Below are 24,516 nucleotides of genomic sequence, written 5' to 3'. Positions count from 1 at the left end.
TCGGACCGAAAAATTTAATCAGTAGACCCAAAAATTTAATCCGTGAAAAGTTTCGGTCAAAAACCCTATATATATTTAATAATTTATTGACCCATAGTCTTATAAAGAGTTCAAATGAACTCTAAATTTCCAATGTGGGACAAAGTTCAAATCAAACTAACTTATAAAGCCAACATCAGTTAATATAAAGCTCTTCTAAGTTTAAATTTCCTTACTTAAATCAATCCATACCAAATTAATCTCTCACAGATGTCCTCGTTTGAATTGAAATTGTGGTATTTTGGGGGTACTTCTTAGCTGATCTCGACTGTGATTTGCCTGATATAAGGTAATTTAGTGTTGGTTAGGTAGCATGGGTTTAACCTTTTTATAGTAAAGGAATTATTAGAATGCAAAGAGAACTAAATTAGTTGTATCAAACTTTTTTTGTAATATTTAAATTGTGGTAAATTATGAAAGTAAAATCATCAACTTACGCTCATATATACACATTTATATGTATTATGCTACTACACTTTTATATGTATTAACAGTTCATATCACAACTTTCTTTGAATTTATAATTATCGAGATGATATAGCAATTGCCAAAATAAAGTCTAATGAAAAATAAATGACATTATGCCAAAATATGTCCTACACGTTATGAAAGACTAGCTTTTTTAAATCTTAGTCATTTGCTCCACTGACCTTGAACTCCTTATTCACGTTTTGTTTAAGTCAGTCAACTCAAAGTAAACGATCAGTGAATTAATTGGAGCTTCCAAGCAAAATATCTCATCAAAGCTCCAGGCTTTGATGGGATCATGGGAGGGGATCATGGGAGGCAAATTACAGTTGAGTGGACATGACCCATATGATGCTGACCCACAGGATGCAGACAAACTTGTATGAAACCATCTCAAGTCAAGTCAATACCTACAACAATTTGTCATGAATTTTGATGTGGAACTCGTGATTCTCAAGTCTGTGAAGTTAAAATCTTATGTGGAGCCACACACATTCATTCTTCCAACCAATACCAAATTTCCACAAGTCTCATCATCCAGTAATTTCCCCCGTTCATTGAAATACATGTTCAGACCAGAAGAAAAAGAAAGGCTACCTAATTAACTTTATGCAAAGACTATAATTCAATAGATATTCTGTGTTCCAAATTAATAATTCCATGATTCATTCAATTACTAGCAGAAGCAGATCATGGATGTGGTCCTGTTTTGTGTGTTTATCTTGTATAAATATGTGTGTTTATAAAATAAAATAAAAAATTGTGGTAAATTATGAAAGTAAAATCATCAACTTACTAGTCTAGTTGTCTTTGTTAATTTTCATTTCTCCAATTTATTGTGGTGCATCAAGGCATGCTCGTAAGTGGATTGTCAGTGCTTAGAAAAAGGGCATCCGGCACTTGATTTTCCTTGTGTCTTTTTTATTTTGACTGACCTATAAATTAGTTACTAACGACTTTGTCTAATAAACTCTCTTGACTTGCCAATTGCTTTGACCTCCAAAGTTTACCAAACAAATAGAAATAATTTGTTAATAATTGTATTTCCTATCATAATTTACTTCTTCATTCATTATTTATAGGTTAAAAAAAATAAAAAAAGGACGAACGGGGTCTAACCCAATGAAAAAGGACATTGACTTGTAAATAAGTAGTTGCAGATTCGAATTCTCATGACACATTGATAGTGTGTATACCCCATGTAGTATGATTTTCAATTTAAGTCTAATTACTTTAGGAGGAGGAAGTGTCATGCAAATAATCATTAACTTTCTTTTCAATACGATCATATGCTTGTTTATATGTTTTTCTTAGGAAAGAAGATAACAGCTCATGACAGATGAGAATATTATATATCTTGAATTAGTAAGAAAAAGGACAAACATAAAACATACTGTAAGAATCAAAATCCATGAGGAGGAAAGAGGAAGACATTAGATGAACACAGCCAAATCACTGCATGTGTATCAAAGGGTTGGTTTATTGAGTTCACGAATGCCTCCTCACACATAAAAATAATTACAATCATTGAAACTAACTCAGAATTTAGTTTGGATGAGGTAAAATAACTCAAATTTTAGTTAAAGGTCGAGAATTTAAGAGAACTAAGAAATTGACAATTTCCTTGTTTGGGCAACTTGAACGTGGAATTTATTAAATGATGTGTGGAAAAAATCGTGGAAATTAGAGCATCAAATTCCCAAGTTTAATTTCCACCAAAATAGGTGTCATTTCACAATTTCCATAGTGCCATTTACAAAGTTCAACATACATAAATCTAAACGCTGAAATCTTCAATTGCCAGAAATTGAAATGATGGAAATTTAAATTCCATCATTTTGGAATTCTATGTAATTTTTAATTTCTTTATTCAAATGAAGATAATAGTGTGCCTTTTTCCCAGAAATCAAATAGGCAGATATAGAGAAAAATCAAACCTGCAACTTAGAAAAAACCAATTTCATATAGATAAAGAAAAGAAAAGAGGTAAAATGGGGGGGAAAAAAAGGAGGTTCACCAAAAAAACCCATCAAAGCATCCTATCATATAAAAAACACATTAAGTCCAAAAAATTTTAATAAAAAACCCAGTGAACTATTTAAATGGCTTAAAATTACTAAATGGCCTTAAAAACAAATCAAAATTAAAAATAACCAAAATAAAGGCCTACCAACAGATTCACCTAAAATTAAACTAATTGCACATCCCAATTTCCACAAGAATAAAAAACAACACTCATATATACACATTTATATGTATACCACAACTTTCTTTGAATTTACAATTACCGAGAAGATATAGCAATTGACCGTCCCTTTCGTTTTGTCAATAAAATAAAGAAAATCTGAAGTTTATCAACCAATCAAAATTATTTTTCATTGAAACATTCCAAGCTAGTGAGAAAAGAGGACTTTAATGATAAATTATGTGTTACAAAATAGTTGAAAGGGGAAAAGTAAATGATATTCTATTCTATGTGAGAAGAGAAGATCCCGTTTGGACACGTCCTCTCCCCCAAAGAAGTATAAATAGCACTTTAGATGACTCATTATTGCTCACAGCGTAAGTAGTTGATATAATTTAGCTCATGAATATGGGTAGCACTGTTGTCAGGTTTCTAAGCATTGCAACCTTATTTACCATTTGCTTATTATTATGCAATGCAAATCTGAGTGCGCCTTGCAAACAAAATGAGAGACAAGCACTTTTGAAGTTTAAGCACCATCTTCATTTCAATCAGCTTTCATCTTGGGCTGGTGAAGGAGATTGTTGCAATTTTGGACCAAGGAGCTTTCATTGATAGCAAAAGAGGCGTACAAAAAGATACTAACCTGAAAAGCTAATAGAAACTCAGGGAAAAAAAACTAAACTCACAGAGTCTAGAAACCAGTTTTTCCCCACAGAGACAAAAACACTGAAAACAAAAATTACAATTAAGGGGGACTAGGAAGTCCATCAGAAGCCAGAACCCGCACCAGGGACGGAGGTGGCTGGTTAGCCCATCCTTGCGGACACACCGCCCTTAATCCTATCGCCGCCGTCACATGAGCCGCGCGATTTGCTCCACGAGGGATCCAACGCCATTCCACATCAGAGAACCCTGTACTCAGGCGTCTGATCTCATCTAGTAAAGGAAGAATGGTCCAGGCCTTCGTGCATACATTACCTTTGATATTGTCAATGAGGACTTTTGAGTCTGATTCCATCTCCACCTTTGAGTAGCCTCTCAGCCTTGCACATCTTAGAGCCTCTATAGCTGCTTCAGTTTCTGCATTCAGTGCATTATTACAACATCGTTTACTAGCAAAACCATAGCAGAAATCCTTGTTCTGATTTCTCATCACCACACCCAAACCTGCCTCATGGTTTTTCCAAGCGGCATCGAAATTGATCTTAATTGCACCGTTAACAGGGGGTTTCCAAATACCGGCGAGCTGGGAGAGGACACCAGCCCCGTTTCTGGTGGAGAAAGCATGATGCCTCAGCGCACCAAATTCCTCTGCTGCTGAGGCAGCCCGTTCCACCACACTTCTGGGATCGATTGTAATGTCTTCAAAAAGAAACTTGCACCTTGCTTTCCATATCTCCCACGAGATAAAACTAACCAAAGACAAAACCCATACTCTATCAGATTTTGAGAACATCTGACTATTTAACAGCCCATTGAACCAGCGATCAAAAGTAGTGAGGCTTTGCGGGTTCACACGGTAATTTAATGGTGAGCCAAACCAGACAGCTTGGGTCCAAGGACACAGAAAGATAGCGTGTTCCTCAGATTCTTCATACTGATTGCATATGGGGCAAAGTGAAGATGAAGTAATTCTTCTGCGATACAGATTCAACTTAGTAGGCAAGGCCCTAACCATCATGCGCCAGAGGAAAAACTTGATTTTTGGGAGAGTGGGAGACGCCCAAATATCCTTCCACACACCTTTTTCAATCACATGGGACGACCGATTATTCCCTCCGCTGTAAGAAGCAGAGACCACCTTCAGATTGTAACCAGACTTCACAGAATACAAACCGGATTTGTTCCAGGGCCAAACAATTCTGTCATCCCTGTGCAAGTTACCAATAGGGACCTCCCTGATAAGCCTAATGGTGTCCTGGCTCACATACTGAGCTAGAGCTTGAGTGTTCCATGTTCTGGTCTGGCCATCTAAAATCTCGCTTACCAATTGGGGAGCATTCATTGGTACATTGTTCAGCGGCACAACAAAACCGTTGTGAGGAGGCAGAAGCCAACGATCCTGCCAAATCTTAGTATTGAGTCCATTGAAAACTTGATGCCTCATATTTTCCTTAACAACCTCTCTGCCTTCCAGCAAGCTAATCCAACCCCAAGAAGGACGGTGACCAGCCACAGCGTTTATAAAATCACAATTTGGAAAGTACCTGGCCTTAATCAATTTTGCCCAGTAGGAATTAGGCTCATGAATCAGTCTCCATGCCTGTTTACCAAGGAGGGCTAAATTGAAGGTATTGAGGTCTCTGAAACCCAACCCACCCTCAGATTTAGGAAGGCATAAATCAGACCAAGACTTCCAATGAATCTTAGTGTCCGAGTCAGGCTTTCCCCACCAGAACTTGGCCATCTCACTGTTGATTTCCTCACATAGACCTTTTGTAAATTTGAAACACTGCATGGGGTACGTTGGAACAGCAGTGGCAATAGCCTTTATAAGGACTTCCTTCCCTGCTAATGAAAGCGAGCTCTGCTTCCAGCCCGAAATCTTGTCCATAACACGCTCCTTTACATAATTCATAGCTGCCTTCTTTGAACGGGAGTTGTCTGCGACAATTTAACCGGTCATGTCCGCGAGCTCCACCTTGCCGATACTTACAGTGGTAAGATAAGTCCATCTCTCCTCAATTTAAAGCATCTGAGCTACTTGGATCTAAGCAACAATGATTTTCAAGGAATGCAGATTCCTAGCTTCTTAGGTTCTCTCAAAAGTTTAAGATATCTTAACCTCTCAAACTCAATGTTCGTCGGATTAATTCCTCATCAATTGGGAAATCTAACGAGTCTACAGGTTCTTGATCTGCACGGTTGCCAACAAGTACAAGATTCTTATGATTACGATGACCATTTGGAAGGTACGACTGACTCCCTTTCGGTTGAGAGCCTTCAATGGATTTCTGGTCTTTCTAAATTGCAACACTTGGCATGAGTTGTGCAAATCTTAGCAAAGCATCTGATTGGTTGCGGGTGACAAACACACTCCCGTCTTTGGTAGAGAGCTTCCATATGTCTGCTTGTGGACTTTATCACATACCTGGTGGTATTGCCAACATGACTAATCTTAAATTCCTTGATCTCCAGGGCAACTATATCAGTTCTACCATACCTAAATGGTTGTACAGGCTTAGCCATCTTCAGTCCCTAATTCTTTCCTACAATTTATTTCATGGTGAGATCTCGTCTTCCCTTGGAAACCTCACATCCATTGTCAATCTTGACTTCGATTCTAATCAACTTGCAGGGAATATCCCAAACTCTTTGGGAAATCTTAGTAAGTTGACTACTCTTGCTATGTCGGAGAACAATCTCAATGGAAGCGTGTCAGAAATTTTTGAAAGTTTTTCTAGGTGTAGTTCAGGTCAAATAGAGTCATTGAGTCTATCATCGAACAATCTTTCTGGCCATTTAACAGATAAGCTTGATCATTTTGAAAAGTTGCGCCTCCTTTTTCTTGATAATAACTCAATATCAGGTCCCCTTCCACCGTCCTTTGGCAATCTGTCATGCCTAGAAGCTGTGGCAATTGGTGATAATAATTTAACAGGTGTTGTCTCTCAACAACATTTCACTAATCTTACAAGATTGGTGGAATTTGACGCACCTGGAAACTCATTGACTCTTGAAACTACTCCACACTGGCTTCCTCCATTTCAACTTGAAATGTTGATTTTAGATTCTTGGCATCTGGAGCCATCGGAATTGCCCATGTGGCTTCAGAGTCAAACGCAGTTGGTTGCTCTTAGCATGCTCAACACAAGAATTTCAGGTACCATTCCGACTTGGTTTTGTAACTTTTCTTCCCAATTACAGCATATTGATCTCTCTGAAAATAAATTGTATGGTGAGGTTCCACATATATTTCCCAGTTCGCGTTATTTCGATATTTTCTTAGGTTCTAACCAGTTCAATGGTTCATTACCTCTTGTTTCATCAAAAGTAGGTATACTAGATCTTTCCAGCTCATCGTTTTCTGGAACGCTCTTTCACTTCTTCTGTAATAATAGTAGTAAACCAAAGACACTTAGAATTCTTCGTCTGGACAACAATCTTCTATCTGGAAAAATTCCTGACTGTTTCAGAAACTGGGAACGATTGGAAGTTGTAAATTTAGAAAGCAACCATTTAATTGGGAATATTCCAAGGTCTTTGGGCTACTTACTCTCCCTCACATACTTGCACTTGCGCAATAATCACTTGCATGGGGAGTTGCCTCCATATCTAAAGAAATGTACAGCATTTATTATTCTTGACCTTAGTTACAATAAGTTTCTAGGAAAGATACCAATGTGGATTGGAACAAACCTTTCAAGTTTGGCGGTTCTTAGCCTTCGTTCAAATCAGTTTCATGGCCACATTACGTACAAACTTTGCGATCTCACATCTCTCCAAATATTGGACCTCGCACATAACAATCTCTCAGGAAGAATGCCAATATGTTTGTACAAATTTCAGGCGATGGCTTCAAACTCTGAAATCTCTCGTTTTTCCTTTGAAGATGGAAATTATAATCATTATGATGATACATTTGAAGATAACGAAATAGAGACTGCAATATTGGTGTCGAAAGGTAGAGAAGTGAAATATGGAAACAGCCTTCTTAGATTGGCAACTAGTTTGGACCTTTCAGACAACAATATCTCTGGAGAAATCCCTGAACAACTTACCAGCCTCATCTACTTGCAGTCAGTGAATTTGTCAAACAATCTTTTGAGTGGAAGAATCCCTCCCAAGATGGGTGATATGAGATGGTTAGAATCTCTTGATTTGTCCATGAATCAACTTTGTGGTCAAATTGCTCCAAGTATGTCAAGTTTGACATTTCTCAGTGTCTTGAACTTGTCCTACAACAATTTGATAGGCGAGATTCCGAAAAGCACTCAACTTCAGAGTTTTGATCAATCCAGTTTTATTGGTAATAAACTTTGTGGCCCTCCACTTGAAGTGAACTGCAGTAATACCAACGGGACAGTACCACCAGTAGCAGATCAGAAACACGGAGGAAGTTATTTGCTTGAAGACGGTTGGTTCTATCTGAGCTTGGGACTAGGATTTCTGTTCGGTTTTTGGAGTGTTCTTGGCTCGTTGTTGTTGAACTTGCCATGGAGCATTGGTTTTAATCGGTTCCTAAATAGCATTGTGAAGAAGCTTTATGGGGTCATTGTTGAACATTTTTAACTATTTCTGCAGGTAGATTGACCTTGGTTTGTTCTTTTAGATGTTATCGTTACCAAAAGTTTAAGAGATGCTTTAAATAGGATGTACTTTTCTTGGATATCGATGCTTGTAATCGGGGTCAGGCTTTAAATCCCCCCCTTCTTTTTTCAGTTGTTAATCAATAAAGTTATTCCTCGTACCGCCGAGGTTTCTTTCAAATAAAAAAAAAGAGATGCTTCAGAAAATTCGAGTCTACTGAGTTTGAATAGGATGAAAGATAAAAGAATGCAGAGGGATAAATATTCCCAATCAATACGATCAGAGGCTTGTTTATATGTTTATTGGGGATGGACAATCAGTGCATAGGATTAATTAATTGTGATACGAAAAGGAAACGCTGACGTTCGTTTTGGTTTTCTCATTTTTCATTTTTCTTCTCATGACGGACTTGTTTGTGGACCTATTAGTCCATCCATACTGACTTTGTCTAGGGCTCGTCAATGGGCCGGGCATTGCCCGCCCAAATTTGCTTGGGCAGGTCGGGCCGGCTTTAAAGAGAGAGAAAATATCGGGCGGGGCAGGGTTTTTAGAAAATTAGCCAAGCCCAGACCCATAGGTCGGCTTGAGAAAGCCCATTGGGCCGGTGGGGCTAAGCCCAACGGGCCGGGCCGAAACGGGCCTACTTCATTCGAAAAAAATTATAAACTTAATCATAAGGGCATTTTAGTCTAAATTTGAGATTAAACTCACTTAATTCCAATATTTTCACATCAAACCAAATTCATAAAATACTCAATAAAGTCACACAACTTAATAAGATTTTCCACAAAAATAATAAAACAAAGTATTATTTTTGAGGTTATTACATAATTAGACCATAATACATTTTAGGAAATAATTTAAAAAAATAATAAGTATCAAAAAGATATTTTTTTTAAAGGATGATATAAATAAATATGTAAATGTTTGGTGATGTGTTCAAGAAAAACATGATTATATTTGGTGGTAGTAGTACGATTATGTTTAGTGATATGATATATTGTTCATCTTATTTATATATATATATATATATATATATATACTGAGAGCTTCCATTGAGGGATCCCTCAAATAAGCTTATTTGAGGGACACCCCTTGTAGGGCCCACTCCGGATTGTATTTCACTAATCCAAACCGTCTATTTTGTAGATACACATTCAAAGATCATCTCTACAAAAAATCATTTGAATCCGATATCATTTGACCATTCAATTGAGTTATTGAAAATTTAAGTACTTTCTTGAAGTACCGTGTTCATTGATTTTGTAGGACCTAATTAGATGTCGAAACGGTTTCCGATTTGTCTAATTTTTTGTAAGGATGATCTATGAATGAAGACCTAAAAAATAGATGGTTTGGATCATTGGAAAAAAAATTATAGGGTACCCTAAAGCGGCGTCCCTCAAATAAAATTATTTGAGGGATCCCTCAATAGAATGGGATATATAATTGTTGTATTAATAATTGACACAAATTAATGTGCTAATCATCCAATTATAAACTAGGAATGAGTAAAGAAAAGTAAATGAAATGAAACAAATTATATATGTGATTTAAGTGATATAATCCTAATCCTAAACTCTTATTTATACATAATTATATATCTATGCGGGCCTAACGGGCAGGCTTGTGGGCGGGCCGGGCTTTCTTCTTAATCGGGCCGGGCCTATGGGCGGGCAGACCACAGCCTGCCTGCCCAAGTCGGCCATCTCAAAGCCCATAACGGCGGCCGAGCTTTTTCAATGGTGGGCGGGCCCCATCGCCCATGAGCCCGCGGGCCAAATGATGAGGCTTAACTTTGTCTACCAGATGTGGGGCTGGATATGTAGAAAAAAAGGGAGGCTCTTTTTTATTTTTTTGGGTGACTTTCCCAGTGCTTGGGCTACAATGAACAACTATTTCCGTTTTCAAATCTTTTGTTTTCACTCTTGACAGCACAAGGTTAATAACATAACTTAGAGAAGGGATATTTGTTGAAATGTTATCTGAACTTATACTCTAGTTTTAATTTGTCACTTAAAAAAAAATAATAATAAGAGAAATATCACTTGAATTTTTCAAAATCTATAATTTGTCATCTGACTTTAACATCATCCAATTTTCCATCTATAAGTAAGGGTATTTTAGTCTTTTCATTTTTAAGAGGTTTAAAAATGAAAAAATAATTATACAAAGTTGTATATATTTTAAAATAAACTATTAAAAATCAAGCCAAACATTAAAAAATTGATTTCGACAAAAAAAATTAAAAATTAAAAATGTGAAAATTGCTTTTTTTTTTTTTTTTCCATCCTTGTCGTCTCTCTCTATTCTCCCTTCCCAACCACACCTCCCCTCTCCTCTGTCTTTTTTCTCCCCGAAGACTTGAGCACCTCATCCCCACCTTTAATTCTCCTCTAACATGCCCATTATTCTCCAATCCGCTCTTGTCTCCCATCTTTATTTTATCTCCCAGGTAAGCTACTAGGCAATAAAAATTAAAGGTTCATAAATGCATTTCTTTTTCAATTGACATGGCACTTGTTTTCTCTGTATAGTTGCTTTACTGGAGGTATGGTGGGAATTCCTGTCAATGTGGTTTTGATTGCAGCTTGGCAGATATGGCAGCCTATTCCTTCCATGCTCAGGTCTTGGGGGAGAAAAGCGAGGCGGGGAATAGAGAGACGACAGGGGATGGAAAAAAAATGCACTTTTTAATTTTTTTTTAATGTTTGATAGGAAAGGGTTGTATATTGATTTTTTTATTTTTAAACTATCCTAAAAATGAAAAGACTAAAATACCCTTATTATGGATGGAAAATTGGATGGTGTTAAAGTCAGATGACAAATTATAAATTTTGAAAAATTCAGGTGACATTTCTCTTAAATTTTTTTTCAGGTTACAAATTGAAACTAAGGTATAAGTTCAGGTGACATTTCAACAAATATCCCCTTAGAGAATGCAATGTTGTTAGTGACAAAATGTAACATCCCATATCGACCAACCGAGAAGGGGTGATGTGTTTTATATGACATCCCAATGAGTCATCCATCCTAGGATTGCTCTAGCCCCAAATCGCTTAATTTTGGAGTTCCTAGAAACAAAACTTTGAGGGCAGAGAGGGGGCCCCAAACGGACAATATCGTGCTACGGGGAGCCAAACCGAGGATATGACACAAAAGGTAGAGAAGTGAAGTATAACCCATTGCTTGGACCTTTCAAGCAACATCCCATCTAGAGAGATCTGAGATGGTTAGTGGCTTGATACAAACTTATGATGTGTAAGCTCCACATCAAAGAATATAATAATGGTAGAAATATATATTATATATCAGTCCTGATCTTTTGGACTACAGGGATCCAAGAGATTTGTGGTCACTCACCGTTGGATGTAAATTCAACGGTTCACTCACTCTTGCACTCCTTTTAAGAAACTTTTTTGAACCATTGGATTAATATCCAATAGTGGGTGACCACAATTTCTTGGACTCCTATGGTCCAAGAGATCGAGACTGTATTATATATATAGGTAGTCCACTGTTAATTGCACCGATGCTTTTAAGTATAAAACTCACAACTCGAGGCCCATTAGGCCTAACTCAACCCTTCAAGAAATGGCTTGGTCAATTTCCAGAGAAGTAACTGTTGGTTATCCAAATCAGAGACACATGGTTCCAAGATTCTTAAGAAATACTTTTTTGGTTGCAAGGAGGTCCGAATTTCAGCTTGAAGTCTATTTTGAAATTGAGTATATAAAAAGATTTGCCATGTCAGTTTGAGAAGTAACCCAGATACTTGCATTAATTTTTTATTATAAAGATGATATTTTTCTATTTTCTAATTGTAGCAGCCATGTCCAAAAAAAAAAAACAAGTATCTTGGTCACCTAGTTTGTAGCCATTTAGCATCGATATCTTTGTTGTTTTGTTAGGAACGAATTAGATTTTTTTTCTTTTAAATATTTCTTGTAGAAACAAACAACACAATGTCAGCCAAATATGGAAACAAATAAGTAAATACAGATAATGATTAATTGCAGCAAAAGAACAGTATTGTAATTTGCATTGATCTCACGAACGTGGCCATTAACTAGTAAGTCTAATCTACATCTTCACATCACTAGTACGTAGTAGCAGTGGTAGTGCTCTCCATTCCCATAATTGACTGTGAAGCTGCAAAAGCTTGCAATTCATCATCATTATCCTCAAACCTGGATCATGTCCACCAGATCATCAAAACTAGCACGGTTCGGGACATCGAGCATCCCATCATCGTGAACAGGGAAGCCGGACACATTGAGTGAAACATTTTCAGTACCAAGTTCACCACCGCTTGATCTTCGATGATATCCCAAATCCAAAATTAATATTGCCCGAGTCTTCATCAATGCAGACTCTCGATTATGCATGGATATGGATGTGATCCTCCTCCCAATGGTTGTGCTGTAAGTGGTTGGATGTTATCCAAATTTGAGAGATCCTTCATCAAGGCATCAACATCATCAGAATCTAGAAATTGGCTGAGGTCATAATTAAAACCAGCACCTTGTGCTGGTTGATGATGAGTGTCACTAACTTCAATTTCGTGAAGAAGTAGAGGTCTTCACCCTTTTCTAAGTTTTGTCCACCGAAATCATTCCATATATCTCATAGCTCTTTCTTACCATAAAGATTGAATTCTGGCACAATATTGCTATACTTAAATGGTGTTGTTTATACCATAATCAACTGAGCATATCCAGCCTCAAAGCAACTAGCACCAAGGCGACACGTGTCATCACCACAGTGACTTGCGCTAAAGTTCCACATCAATCTCACAAACTTCCCACTTTCACCTCCCTATAAATAGGGAATAGTATCCATGTGAAAGGGGGACTTCTTCTCTCCACTTAGAGGAGGATCCAGGTATCAGAGCTAGACCCTAGGGCCGGGGACTCTCTTCTAGATCCCTCACTTGTCATCTTTATATTCGGGTCTAACCCCATGTACAAATGTAATCATACACTATTATAATGCGAACATACTTCTCCGTGGACGTAGCCCATTCATTAAGGGTGAACCACGTATATCTTGTCTTCTTTACATTTATCGCTTGCCCAAGTCCTAACACACATGCTGAAGGTCCTCACTTTCACCCATCATTCACTATCACCTACTCTCTAAGTTGATCTCCCAAAAAGAGCATCAACAGTTTCATGCCGTCTGTGGGAATTGATACAAAAGGCTTATGTCGTCTCCCCTTCCTCGGTGCCCTTCGGCACCCTTACAATCTTCATCATATAAGCTTAGGCGATGCCTTGACACCGACCATTATTTGGCATGAGCTATGCCTTCGCACCCAGCCATCATCCGCGCAAGCAATGCCCGCACCCCATCATCATTTGGCGCGAGTGATGCCTTCGAAAGACTGCGATCATTTGGCATGAGCTATGCGCCGGCACCTAGCCATCAATCGGCTCGAGCGATGCCTTGACCGCCATCATTCGGCACCCGACCATCAGCAACGCTAAGCGATGCCTTCGGCACCCGACCATCAATTGGCGCCGCGATACCTTGGCACCTTCATCATTTGGCGCAGCGTTATGCCTTCAGCACTTCGCCATCATTTGGTATGAGCTATGCCTTCGCACCTAGCCATCAATCGCGCGGCGATGCCTTCAGACCATGCGCCATCATTCGGCACCCAGCCATCAACCGCCGCGAGAGATGCCTTGGTACGCACGTGCCTAGCCACAATGCCTTGCAACATGCAAGCTTTGTGTTGCCTTCGGCACCATCGTGTCTAACCACATGCGAGCTTTGTGTTGCCCTCGGCACCCTCGTGCATAGTCATATCGCCTTACGACACGCAGCTTTATGCCCCCTTCGGCACCTCGCGTTAGCCACATTGCCTTGTGACATGCGAGCTTTGTGTTTCCTCCGGCACCTCGCGCCTAGTCACAATGTCTTACAACATGCCAGCTTCGTGTTACCTTCGGCACCGTCGTCATTCAGCTTGAGTGATGCCTTCGACACCTCATCATCATTGAAGCAAGCAATGCCTTCGGCACCTCGTCATCATAAAGGCGATACGATGCCTTGGCAAACCTCTACTGATATGAGCGACACCCACGTACATCCTCACCACAATATAAAATCTCTCTTCTTACATATAAATATTGCATATGAATAATAGCTACCCAGGTAACCAATTCAATTAGAGTATCACTTTGCATGGCTTGCATAGTTAGGAACGAGCCATCATTTCAATTTGAATGAAGGTTCATGAAATTCACTTCCGAAAGCACCTGATGCCAGGAGAGAAATCAAGACCTTTAATGGCGCGGACACGAGCTAGCCTCCTTTCCCTCAGACTCGCTAAATGTCAAACAAGTTCAAAGGGGGGGCCTCTTCAAACCTATTTACCTCCATATAGGCCCAGCTCCAACTCACCGAGCTAAAGCAGAGGCATGCAAGAATGAACTCCAAGTCCTCCTAACCGAGATTCAACTCGCGCCCAGCTTCCTTCGCCACGCTGAGCCCCTGACCGAGGGCTCAACCTCAATGCCCGACTCATCGTCACGGTAACTCCTGCTCGAGCTCAACCTCGATGCCCGCTCATCGTCACGAGCGTCATGACCAACTCGTGAAGCCTTCGTTAGAAGATCCGAGCTGCACGAGGCTACCTGGAAGGATTATGTTTAAGCACAAGGCCTAGCTCCAAAGGGCCCACCATTGCTTAACTAATGGTCCAAGCCCATTTCGGTCCCTAGCCCCAAGGACCATACTGAAGCAACCTAGGCTTTCTAAGAAGTGGTGGGACCTTGCTCCCAAATTTCTTAAGCATCAACCCTACCACAACATTGAAGGCCCAGCTCCACTACTTGCGAAGTCTCTCTAAAACCAAGACCAGCTCTGGAACCAATCCGGCTCCCTGCAGAAGCTTAGCTCAAGGACAATCTTGCTTAACGGCAAGGGCTGTGTAATGGCTATAGGTTGCTCTCTCCATTTCCAACAAACACTAGCCCTTGCTCACCTCTAGCCTAGGCTTATCTTCGATACCTCCTTGGCCTCCTTGCCGACGGCAAGGAGCATAAAAATTTTTAGGGGAAGGCAAGGAGTCACCATACCAAACCACGGCTCGACTCAACACCACTGCAAACACCACGATGTCAAAGGCCCAGACCTCAAGGATTCCAAATCTGTCCTTCAAGACCCAACTACTTTCGAAAATATTCAGCCACAGCAGGAAGGCCAAGCAAGGGATCTGCTTGTGCCCAACCAACATAGCCCGAGCCTTGCAAGAGTTTGCGCCCTCAGGCACGCTCCAAGGCTTGACAAAGCCCAAGACCAGGACACATAATACTATACTCTCGAAATCCAAGATTGCAGTGCTTGAATACCGAATGGCCACTCTTACATCCATGGCCCTGACTCCAAGAGCCCAATCCCAAATTGCATGCAAAATCTGAGCATTTCGAATGGCAAAATATGATGGCTCACCTCCTTCAAAACCAGCCCGCCCTGAAACTATGCCACGCTTCCGAATGGTCCGGCTCATTTCAACAACGCAAGGCTAGGTCGAAAAACTCACGACTTTCTTGCCGGCTTTAAAGGTCTGCCACCAAAGGCTTGTCGAAAGCCTAAGTATTCGTAGTACTTAGGTACCAACAAAAACCAAAAAAAAAACGTTGGCTATACTTTGCATGGCTTGCAACACGCACCAAATCTCAAGGTGAGAAATATCAAATTTATATCATCCAACATGCTGATGGACAAGGCACAAAGGAAGCCCGAAAATCCCACCATCTGAAGGCAAAACAAGCTTCAGATCGGCACCTCACATATTGTCTCCAAAATATGGCACACCCCGCCAAGAAATTCCTTTTGGCACCCAAGCATCCTTCATCACTTAAATCAAAAGCTTAGTAAACTGTCATTCTATGATTTAAGGGCTAGCAAGTTAGACATAATTTAGCAAATGTGGAAAAATGTACTACAGATTGACAGCCAGGCACAAGCTCAACTCTCCCTTATGCTAGCCCCTCCTCCAAAAACTAGGCCCTTAGAGAACCAAGACCTCACGAACCCTTGGATGCTTAAACCCTTGGATGTGGAAAAATGTACTACGGATTGACATATGCTAAAATCGAAGGGTCACAACAGCAGATTTTTGCGAAGGACCAACTCCACACCATTGATCTTCACACTCGATCTTCTCGGAACCTTGCCGATCGGCAAGTGGGATAGAAGACCAAACCCTAAGACTATGTGCACGGGCTCACGAAATACTTCTCCAGATTCACAGAGTCTTGAGTCAGCCCTCACCAAGCCCTTGTGCTCACGGAAAACCCACAAGCAGAGGGCCTGGGACCGGGAGGAGCACCAAAAGCCCTTCTTGAGTCTCTTGCCGATCGGTGGACTAGGATCACACGGCACCTACTTTCAAACCAGCCTTGCGAAGCTTGAGAATGCTGGGAACAGATGATACCAACCTCCGCGCTATAGTTTCCCAAACACATTTGCGAACGGCAGCGGTTCGAATAGAAGAATATGGGGCCTTACAAAAGTAGACAACCCAAACCTTACCGAAGGATTCCACAAAGCCCGACTCCGTAAGTTTGGAAGAATCCTCTTCCAAACTTCGACTCAAATATTATAGACCAACCGTCTTGCCCAACCGGAGTTGACCTCGACTTTGGGCGGACCATGTCCTAGCCTCCACCGAGCAACCAGCGGCCCACACTTGTCAAAGAAACCCGAACAACGAACGCGGTGAAGCCTCTCTCCAAACTCGTCCTTGCCGAAAAACTTGGACCAGTCACTTGCCACAACAACCGCGCACCCAAAGTCACGGCTACATTGGCACTTTAGAAAATCCAAAATTTTCTCTAGGCACCCACCAAAGGCCCAGCTTGATTCCCGCTCATTCAGCCCTACCAAGTCTCACCAAAGGCTCCTCGGCTTGTCCCGAGTTGTCGAAGACCCTTGCATACTCCAAATTAGTCTCGGATGGGCATTGCCGAACGGCAACCAACATTCGAATTTAGGAAGCAACCACAGACTTAATTCTAGAAGAGTCCTTCGGAGCGGACTCTATGGGGACTTGAGTAAAACTGGGCACTCCGTATAGCCCAGAGCTAAAACTCAAGGCACCCTTCGAATGAGATAGGTGCAGAAGACACACTTCATGCCCAACCCTTCACGACTCACCTCCTACAGAGAATACGCATGTGAGGCCCACCGCCCCAAAATTTACTCAACACACCCTTGCCGAGCGGCAGTAGGGCCGTGTGGAAGGGAAATTGAATCTTGCTAAAATCAAATAGCCCGGCTACAAAGCCTAAGCTCAAGGGCCCAGCCCCGGGGATGGTCCTGCCGAATGACAAGGATCGTGGCGCCTAACCGATGGTGTCGAAAGCAACCTTAGCCCAACCTCCTTGATGTTACGGGCAAGCTCAACTCTCCGCACTCTTGTCGTACCCATTGCTTTTCCCTACAAGGCGCGGCTCAAAATCACGCCCGAACCAGCAGTTTCAGCTCTAGCTCTAGCGCCTTCATGTCGGTGCCTAGCTCTGGCTCCTTTGTCGAAGGCCTTGATCTCGAAGGAAAAACCACTCTTGAAGACAACACACCCTTGCCGAATGGCAAGGGCCGCTAAAAGGATCGGAGGACACGCAAAAACAAAGGGGCCTTGAAAACCTCTTGATCCACTCCTTGCCGTTCGGCAAGGGTTGAAGAAAAATAGATCGGTTCACAAGGGAATGACTGCGCCAACTCAAACTTGAGGACTCACTCTTACTCACAAGGTACCTAAACTCTTTCGTTTGGACCTTGCGAAACGGCAAGTTTCATGAGTGGAATTTATACCCCTCTTTCCACAACCCCAGCCCTTGTTTCTTTAAAACCCTGCCAGAAAGGCAACCTTTGCAACCTTTGCCCCAACTCTAACACCCTAGCCACATCTATATCTGCTGGAATAGAAACGGGCCTAGGCTATATTTTCTTTTTCCCTCCTTTAAAACACCCTTGCCAAACTCATCGGGCTCAAACCCATGAGGACTTGCCAAAGCCAATCCAGGGCCCAGCCCTTGCAAACTAATTAGCCCAAGCCGCCATATATAAGGGGCTCACAAAATTCCCCAAAGCCCATGCCACATGGCCATTCAAAGAAAAAGAAAAAAAAAAGGTCTTAGCCTCCTTGCCGACGGCAAAGAGCACTGAAGCATGAAATGGCTTCCCCAATTCTCCCTTGCCGAAGCCTAGCTCCCGAAACACAAGGGCGGCTCTAAGGACTTGTCAAATGTCCAAGTACCTAGCTACCAACAGTCCCAGAGACTCACTGCTTTTATCATACCCTCCACGTATTAACGTAACTTCTAACTTGCCAACTTGAGGGACTAGGAATTGCCCTACGGCTCCCACTGAACCTAGAATGCTCGGTCATGATTGCACAAAAATTTCACAAGTTCCCACCCAGGAGTCACTTCTTGATTGCGAACTTGGGGGACTACTGTTTATACCATAATCAACCGAGCATATCCGACCTCAAAGCAACTAGCACCAAGGCAGACACATGTCATCACCACAGCAACTTGCACAAAGTCTCACATCGAAAATCTACACAAACCTCCCACTTTCACCTCTCTATAAATAGGAAATAGTATTCATATGAAAGGGGGACTTCTTCTCTCCACTTAGAGAAGGATCCGGTCTCGAGCTAGACCACTTAGGGCCTGGGACTCTCTTCTAGATCCCTCACTTGTCATCTTTATATTTGGGTCTAACCTCATGTACAAATGTAATCATACACTATTATAATGAAAATATATTTCTCCGTGGACGTAGCCCATTCATTAAGGGTGAACCACGTATATCTTGTCTTCTTTACATTTATCGTTTGCCCAAGTCCTAACACACATGCCTGAAGGTCCTCACCTTCACCCATCATTCACTATCACCTACTCTCTAAGTTGATCTCCCAAAAAGAGTATCAACAGGTGTGCCAGAAACCTTGTTAAGAAAACAATACCTCAATAACTCATCATCGCTTGGACGAAACTTAAATCCAATTGGAACATCAACATACTCACAAGGTGCCATATATAAGTATGTGTAGGTTTGTTAAAGATGAAATATTTCTTGGTTTCTTGGAATGGACGTTTCTCCGAGACTTAAGAGTAGTAGATAATGCATGCTTAAATGAGTTTCTTGGAGAGATGTGGGCTAGGGCTTTTGTGATTTCTGTGTGAGTCAGTTCCTTCCTTCCTTCCAATATATATAGGACTATTAGGGCGACCACCTGCTCGTGTAAATAGGGCAACGGCAATAAATAAATAAAAAGTAAATTTAGGTTTTAGCCAAAAAAAAAAATTACTTTTGAAAAAAGCCAAAGCTTTTAAAAAAGACAAAACTATCAACTTTCAAATTAAAGACATTTACTAAATATAAAGATTAACTTTAGGAAATTCAAAATAAATAATGACAATTTTTATCTCATTTTGGAACTTTTTTTACAAAATTTCTATCCTTTTGTTTTTCCAAAGTCTCCCTAAATAAAAAGTGGACTCAAAGTACCGAAAAATCCGTCAATAAATGACGCACCCCACTTTTCATGTGATAGAGTTGTCCAGTGTTCAATAATATTAAAAACATTGGGCTTCGGCCCTCCTTGTAACCAAAAAATAATAATAAAAACAGAACTAGTGTGTTGAGAGAGAGAGAGAGAGAGAGAAAGTGAAAGAAGCGGCAGGGGAGGATGAGGCGGAGTCGGAGCCGAAGATGTTCGATTATCGCTAGTTTCTGCCCATCCATCACTCACTGCCCTCCAAACTCCCATTCATAAAACCAAACTTCACACCCCACACACTCACACACCAACCCAGGAAGAAGAAAAAGAACAGAGAAGAAGAAGAAGAAGAAATTACCAGAAAACCAGCCACAATCAACAATGGGGAAGGGCCCTTCTCTTTCAAGCGAAGCAGTAGCAGCAAACGCCGCCCCAAGAAGTTCATTGGCCCCCCACCTTCCCCTTTCCCCTCGCCGCCGCAGCCGATGAGATCTCCGCCAACAAACAATAACAATGCCAATTATAATAATAATCTGGGTGTGGTGGCGGGTGGTGCTGCTGCTGTGAAGGGGAAGAAGAAGGCCGGAGGAGCCAGGCTCTGGATGCGATTTGACAGCTTCGGTGGATCAGAGCTCGTCGAGTGCGACAAGAACGCTATCATTCGGCGCGCTGCCATTCCCGCCCGAGACCTGAGGATTCTTGGCCCTGTCTTCTCCCATTCCTCCAGCATCCTTGGTACTTCTCCAGTTTATTTTTATTGAATCAATTAAGTTGTTTGTTTTGTTAATTGTGTTCATTTGTGTTCTGGGTTTTCGAAATTTTATGAATTTATGCTACATTAGGTGTCTTTTAGGAGATTGAGATTCTGGGTTCTGAGTGCAATTTGTATTAGTTGGTTTTCCTTGTCCTGTTTTTGTTTGGGTCTTCCACCATTAACTTGGTTGTGGAGTTGTAGTTTTAGGGTGTTGCCAGGAATGCTTTGTGCAAATGGATAGGTAAGCAGCCTACTCGTACATTTGAAGTTACCGCTTAGGACCTTCGGATTGTTGGACTACATGTACACCATGATCGTGGCAAAAGTTTTAGCTCCTGATAATTATGTTTTCCTCATTTCAATTGCAGCTAGGGAGAAGGCCATGGTGGTTAATTTAGAGTTTATAAAGGCTATAGTTACAGCTGAAGAGGTTCTGTTGCTTGATCCTCTTAGGCAGGAGGTTCTTCCATTTGCAGATCAGCTAAGGCAACAGCTTCCTCAGAAAAGCCAATCCAGGATTGAAGAAGCAAGTCCACTTGATGAACAAGATAATGGAATGGATGTTTCAACAGGAAGGCAATGGTTACCTGTTCCAGAGGCCACTGAAGGTTTGCAGTGTGATCTCCCATTTGAGTTTCAGGTTCTGGAGATTGCATTAGAGGTTGTCTGTACATTCTTGGATTCAAGTGTGGCAGACCTTGAGAGAGAAGCTTACCCTGTGTTGGATGAACTTGCCAGAAATGTTAGCACCAAGAACCTTGAACTTGTGCGGAGTTTGAAAAGCAATCTTACCCGTTTGCTTGCACGTGTACAGAAGGTATGCTTGCTTAATTGTTCTTAACGAGGATCTCTTTATTATATTTGTCCAGATGATCCACACATCATTAATCGTGTGTCTCACATCAATAATCTGACCCATCTTGGAGTCAAGTTGTTTGTCGAGTCATAATCCTTGTGATATTTCGATTTGTTTTGATAACTGAAAAGCTTCCTGGAGCATTGATGCCCCAAATAATACAAAACTGTGAATATCAACATAAAGCAGTAAATTTTAGCTTGTTGTTGGTAGTAGGGGCTATCTTAAAATGCATTCAATTGACTAATAAAAGCACCTATAGATTCATTCAGCATAAATTTTTGCCTTCCTAGTCACTCTAGTTGGTTGTCTTGGCATTAATGTTGTGGTTGTTTGGTACACTGAATAGCCATTATTATGGAATCTGATTTCATTTAGTTACCTTGGTCTTTGTTTCGTAATTGTAGTGAGGTCGGAATACAATTTTTTTCTCTTCATAGCCTCTCCCGCATTCAAGCCGTATGAAATTGTCTAAGGCTTCTGGCTTCTAAATCCCAAACTTTAAATAACACCTTAGCCTAAGTATAATGTAACTGTAATATATATCCACTTAGGAAATTGAAATTACGACGTTAAAGATGTCATAATTCCATTTTCTAAATGCTCTTATGGATGAGTAACATGCAGGTTTGAATAAGTTTTAAGAGGGTGGCTCGTGTTCTGGGCAATAATAGATAAATTTGTGATGAGATTTATTTTCTTAATATGCTTCCTGCCTGGTCTCATGGATATGAAGTGAATGACATAAGAGTTTGAGCTTTACTATATTGGTCATCAATGTTTCTACTTGATGGGGTGGCAAACCCAATATCCCCATAGATTGTTTCATTTTCTTTATAATAAAATTAAACTCAAGTCCGACCAAAAAATAAATAAACTTAACTGTTGTCATTCTTGCTAGGGAAGAGGCTGGGGCTATGTATAACTGAAAGATGTACTTTTCTCATGGCAGCTTGATGGTTTCCTGTTATAAGTGGATTTTGGAGATGGATAATTTTTTAGGTGCATGTGATTTAGATATTTCTCATTGTGTCAGATAGAGGGTTTGCCTATTTCAGTATTATGCTGGACTATAATCAAAAGAGCCTTTTTGGCTCTCTTTACCTCTCCGTCTCTTATCCTTAGGAGGTTTTCTTCCACTAGGATGTGTTTTTCTGCAGAACTCCATTTTTTCTTGTTTGGATTGTAGCATGTACACTTTTTGTAAATGGTTGGTTACTTTTTAAAAATAAAAATAAAAATATTCCTTGCCTTGCCTTGCACAAATGTCATTTGCTCTACCCAATTTTACCAGATGTCCCCAGAGGTCCCCAAAGGGAAAACTTTCATTTAATCTTGACCATTATTCTCTTTTTCCTCATTGAGTTATTAATGCATGCAGAAGTCTTTACTAAAAAAATGCAGTCGGAATAGAGAAGTTGGTACTCTTTACTATTTGATAGAATACACATGATATCTATAACTATTTTCTTTTTGGACATGAAGCATGTATCTATCTGATGTCAGGTGAGGGATGAAATTGAGCATTTGTTGGATGACAATGAAGATATGGCGCAATTATATTTGACAAGGAAATGGATTCAGAATCAACAATCTGAGTCTTTTTTGGGCCGTTCTGCCTCAATTAGCATCAGCAACACCGCACCCCATCTTCGTCGTCTTAGTTCTAACAAAAGCGGGAGCTTGGTAACTAGCAACAATATGGATTATGATGATGTAGAGGATCTAGAGATGCTTCTTGAGGCATATTTTATGCAACTAGATGGAACCCGTAACAAGATATTGTCTGTAAGTGGCATTTGTACTGACTTAGTTTAATTTCAATTTCTGGCTCGACTTGGAACTTGACTTTAAATTTCAGTTTCTGAAAATGCTCTCCTAGGACCTGATTATGGATAAGGTAACCCTTTATAAACAGTTTTAGGGATCAGTTCTCAACATTAGGTTGACCTTTGCAGTTATCACGTTTGATTCAGTTTCATATAACTGAATTTAGGTAGGATTATTTATATGTTGCACAGTTTTCCATAAGAAGTTCTGTGGTTGCACTTGCTCTGGAATAATTTGGAGGCTTCAGACCTTTGTGGATTCCCAGTCGGAACTAATTTAACTAACACTGGTATACGAAAACTTTAATTTTGAAACCAGTTTTGAAATTGGGGAGGAATTATTGACTGTAAAGATTGATCAGTCTAGTTAGATCTTTCTATTAATTAACCTATCCATCACTTGATAATAGCTAGCTATCGCATTGGCTTCTTGACTTTGATGATGCTCTCTGTCTGGCACATTTTTTCTTTTAAATGGTAGTAAGAGACCTGTCTCATAATGTAATTTAGTCATGTTCAATGATGTGATAATTGAAGCTAAAAACTGATTTTTAAGGTGAAAGACACAGTCTATGGTTCCTTCGGCTGAACCCAATGGATCTTTTGGTTCCTTTGGCTGAACCTAAATGGATCCTTAAATTGGAAATGGCAGGTTAAATACTAGTGGATGACCATTTACCTTTTTCATTTCAGCTAAATGGTAAATTGGAAGAGAATTGAAATGTACAAACTGGGCATAGTAATTGTATTATTCTCTCCTTAAAACTTCCTCATGTTCTTATCGTGTTCGTTGGATCTAGGTACGGGAGTATATCGACGACACAGAGGACTATGTCAACATTCAACTCGACAACCAGCGAAACGAACTCATTCAGCTCCAGTTGACGTTGACCATTGCATCATTTGCTGTAGCAGTAGAAACCTTGATATCTGGGATCTTTGGTATGAACATCCCCTGTGTATTATACGAAATGAATGGGGTATTTGAGCCCTTTGTCGGAGGCATTACAGCATTTTGTGTGTTGCTCTTCTTTGTTATCTTTGGGTATGCCAGATGGAAGAAGCTGCTTGGTTCATGAGTCCACTATGTCATCTTGTGTAGATAATACTAGATTCGCACACTTATTCAAGAACCCTACTAACGGGAAGGGTTTGAAGTATATGCTGAAATGTAGGGCCAGCAAAGAATTGCTTGTGATAACATTTTAGGTGAAACATTTTAGGGATTTCATGACTTAATATGACAAACTGCTGTAACATCATTCAGTTTTCTTTTGAAATTATATGGCAAGTAGGTATTTGTCGGTGTACGGTTGTATAATATGGCAGACGGATGAATGTATTTTCACATGTCATCAATACATAATGCCTCTTTTAGTAATAATGTCTTTGCTTTAGTTTTTGGTTAATTTTAGTTCTAGTTTTTAATTTTTTAATTCAAAATGTTATTTTTGTAAATAAAATTTAATTCTAAAGAACAGTTTAGATTTCTATGTTTAAATAATTCATATTACCTATAGTTTTATTTTTTAATAGATGTGATTTTGGAGAGGGGAGAATCGAACCTTGTACCTCATGGGTAAATGCTCTTAATCACTTGAGCTA

General features: G+C 40.2%; 2 protein-coding genes across 2 annotated transcripts; both read left to right on the top strand.

The window, feature by feature from the left end:
- Positions 1 to 3,003: 3,003 nt before the first annotated feature.
- On the top strand, positions 3,004 to 8,135 carry LOC103319054 (receptor-like protein EIX2). The gene is given in 3 exon segments (XM_089047449.1): positions 3,004 to 3,286; positions 5,289 to 5,673; positions 5,676 to 8,135. Coding segments are annotated over 3 exon segments (2,829 nt in total). The 5' UTR covers positions 3,004 to 3,094; the 3' UTR covers positions 7,928 to 8,135.
- An 11,446-nt stretch (positions 8,136 to 19,581) lies between these two features.
- LOC103319040 (magnesium transporter MRS2-4) lies at positions 19,582 to 24,295 on the top strand. Its single transcript, XM_016792419.2, has 5 exons — positions 19,582 to 20,207; positions 20,595 to 21,043; positions 22,589 to 22,870; positions 23,712 to 23,853; positions 23,966 to 24,295. Exons 1-5 carry the CDS (start codon positions 19,958 to 19,960, stop codon positions 24,118 to 24,120), a joined length of 1,278 nt encoding a protein of 425 aa, XP_016647905.2. The 5' UTR covers positions 19,582 to 19,957; the 3' UTR covers positions 24,121 to 24,295.
- Positions 24,296 to 24,516: the final 221 nt, after the last annotated feature.

Source organism: Prunus mume, linkage group LG2 (assembly GCF_029339155.1).
Source record: "Prunus mume cultivar Tortuosa linkage group LG2, ASM2933915v1, whole genome shotgun sequence".
NCBI classification, from domain to species: domain Eukaryota; kingdom Viridiplantae; phylum Streptophyta; class Magnoliopsida; order Rosales; family Rosaceae; genus Prunus; species Prunus mume.
Note: the sequence above shows the minus strand (reverse complement) of the source record. Positions and strands in the feature narration are given on the sequence as shown.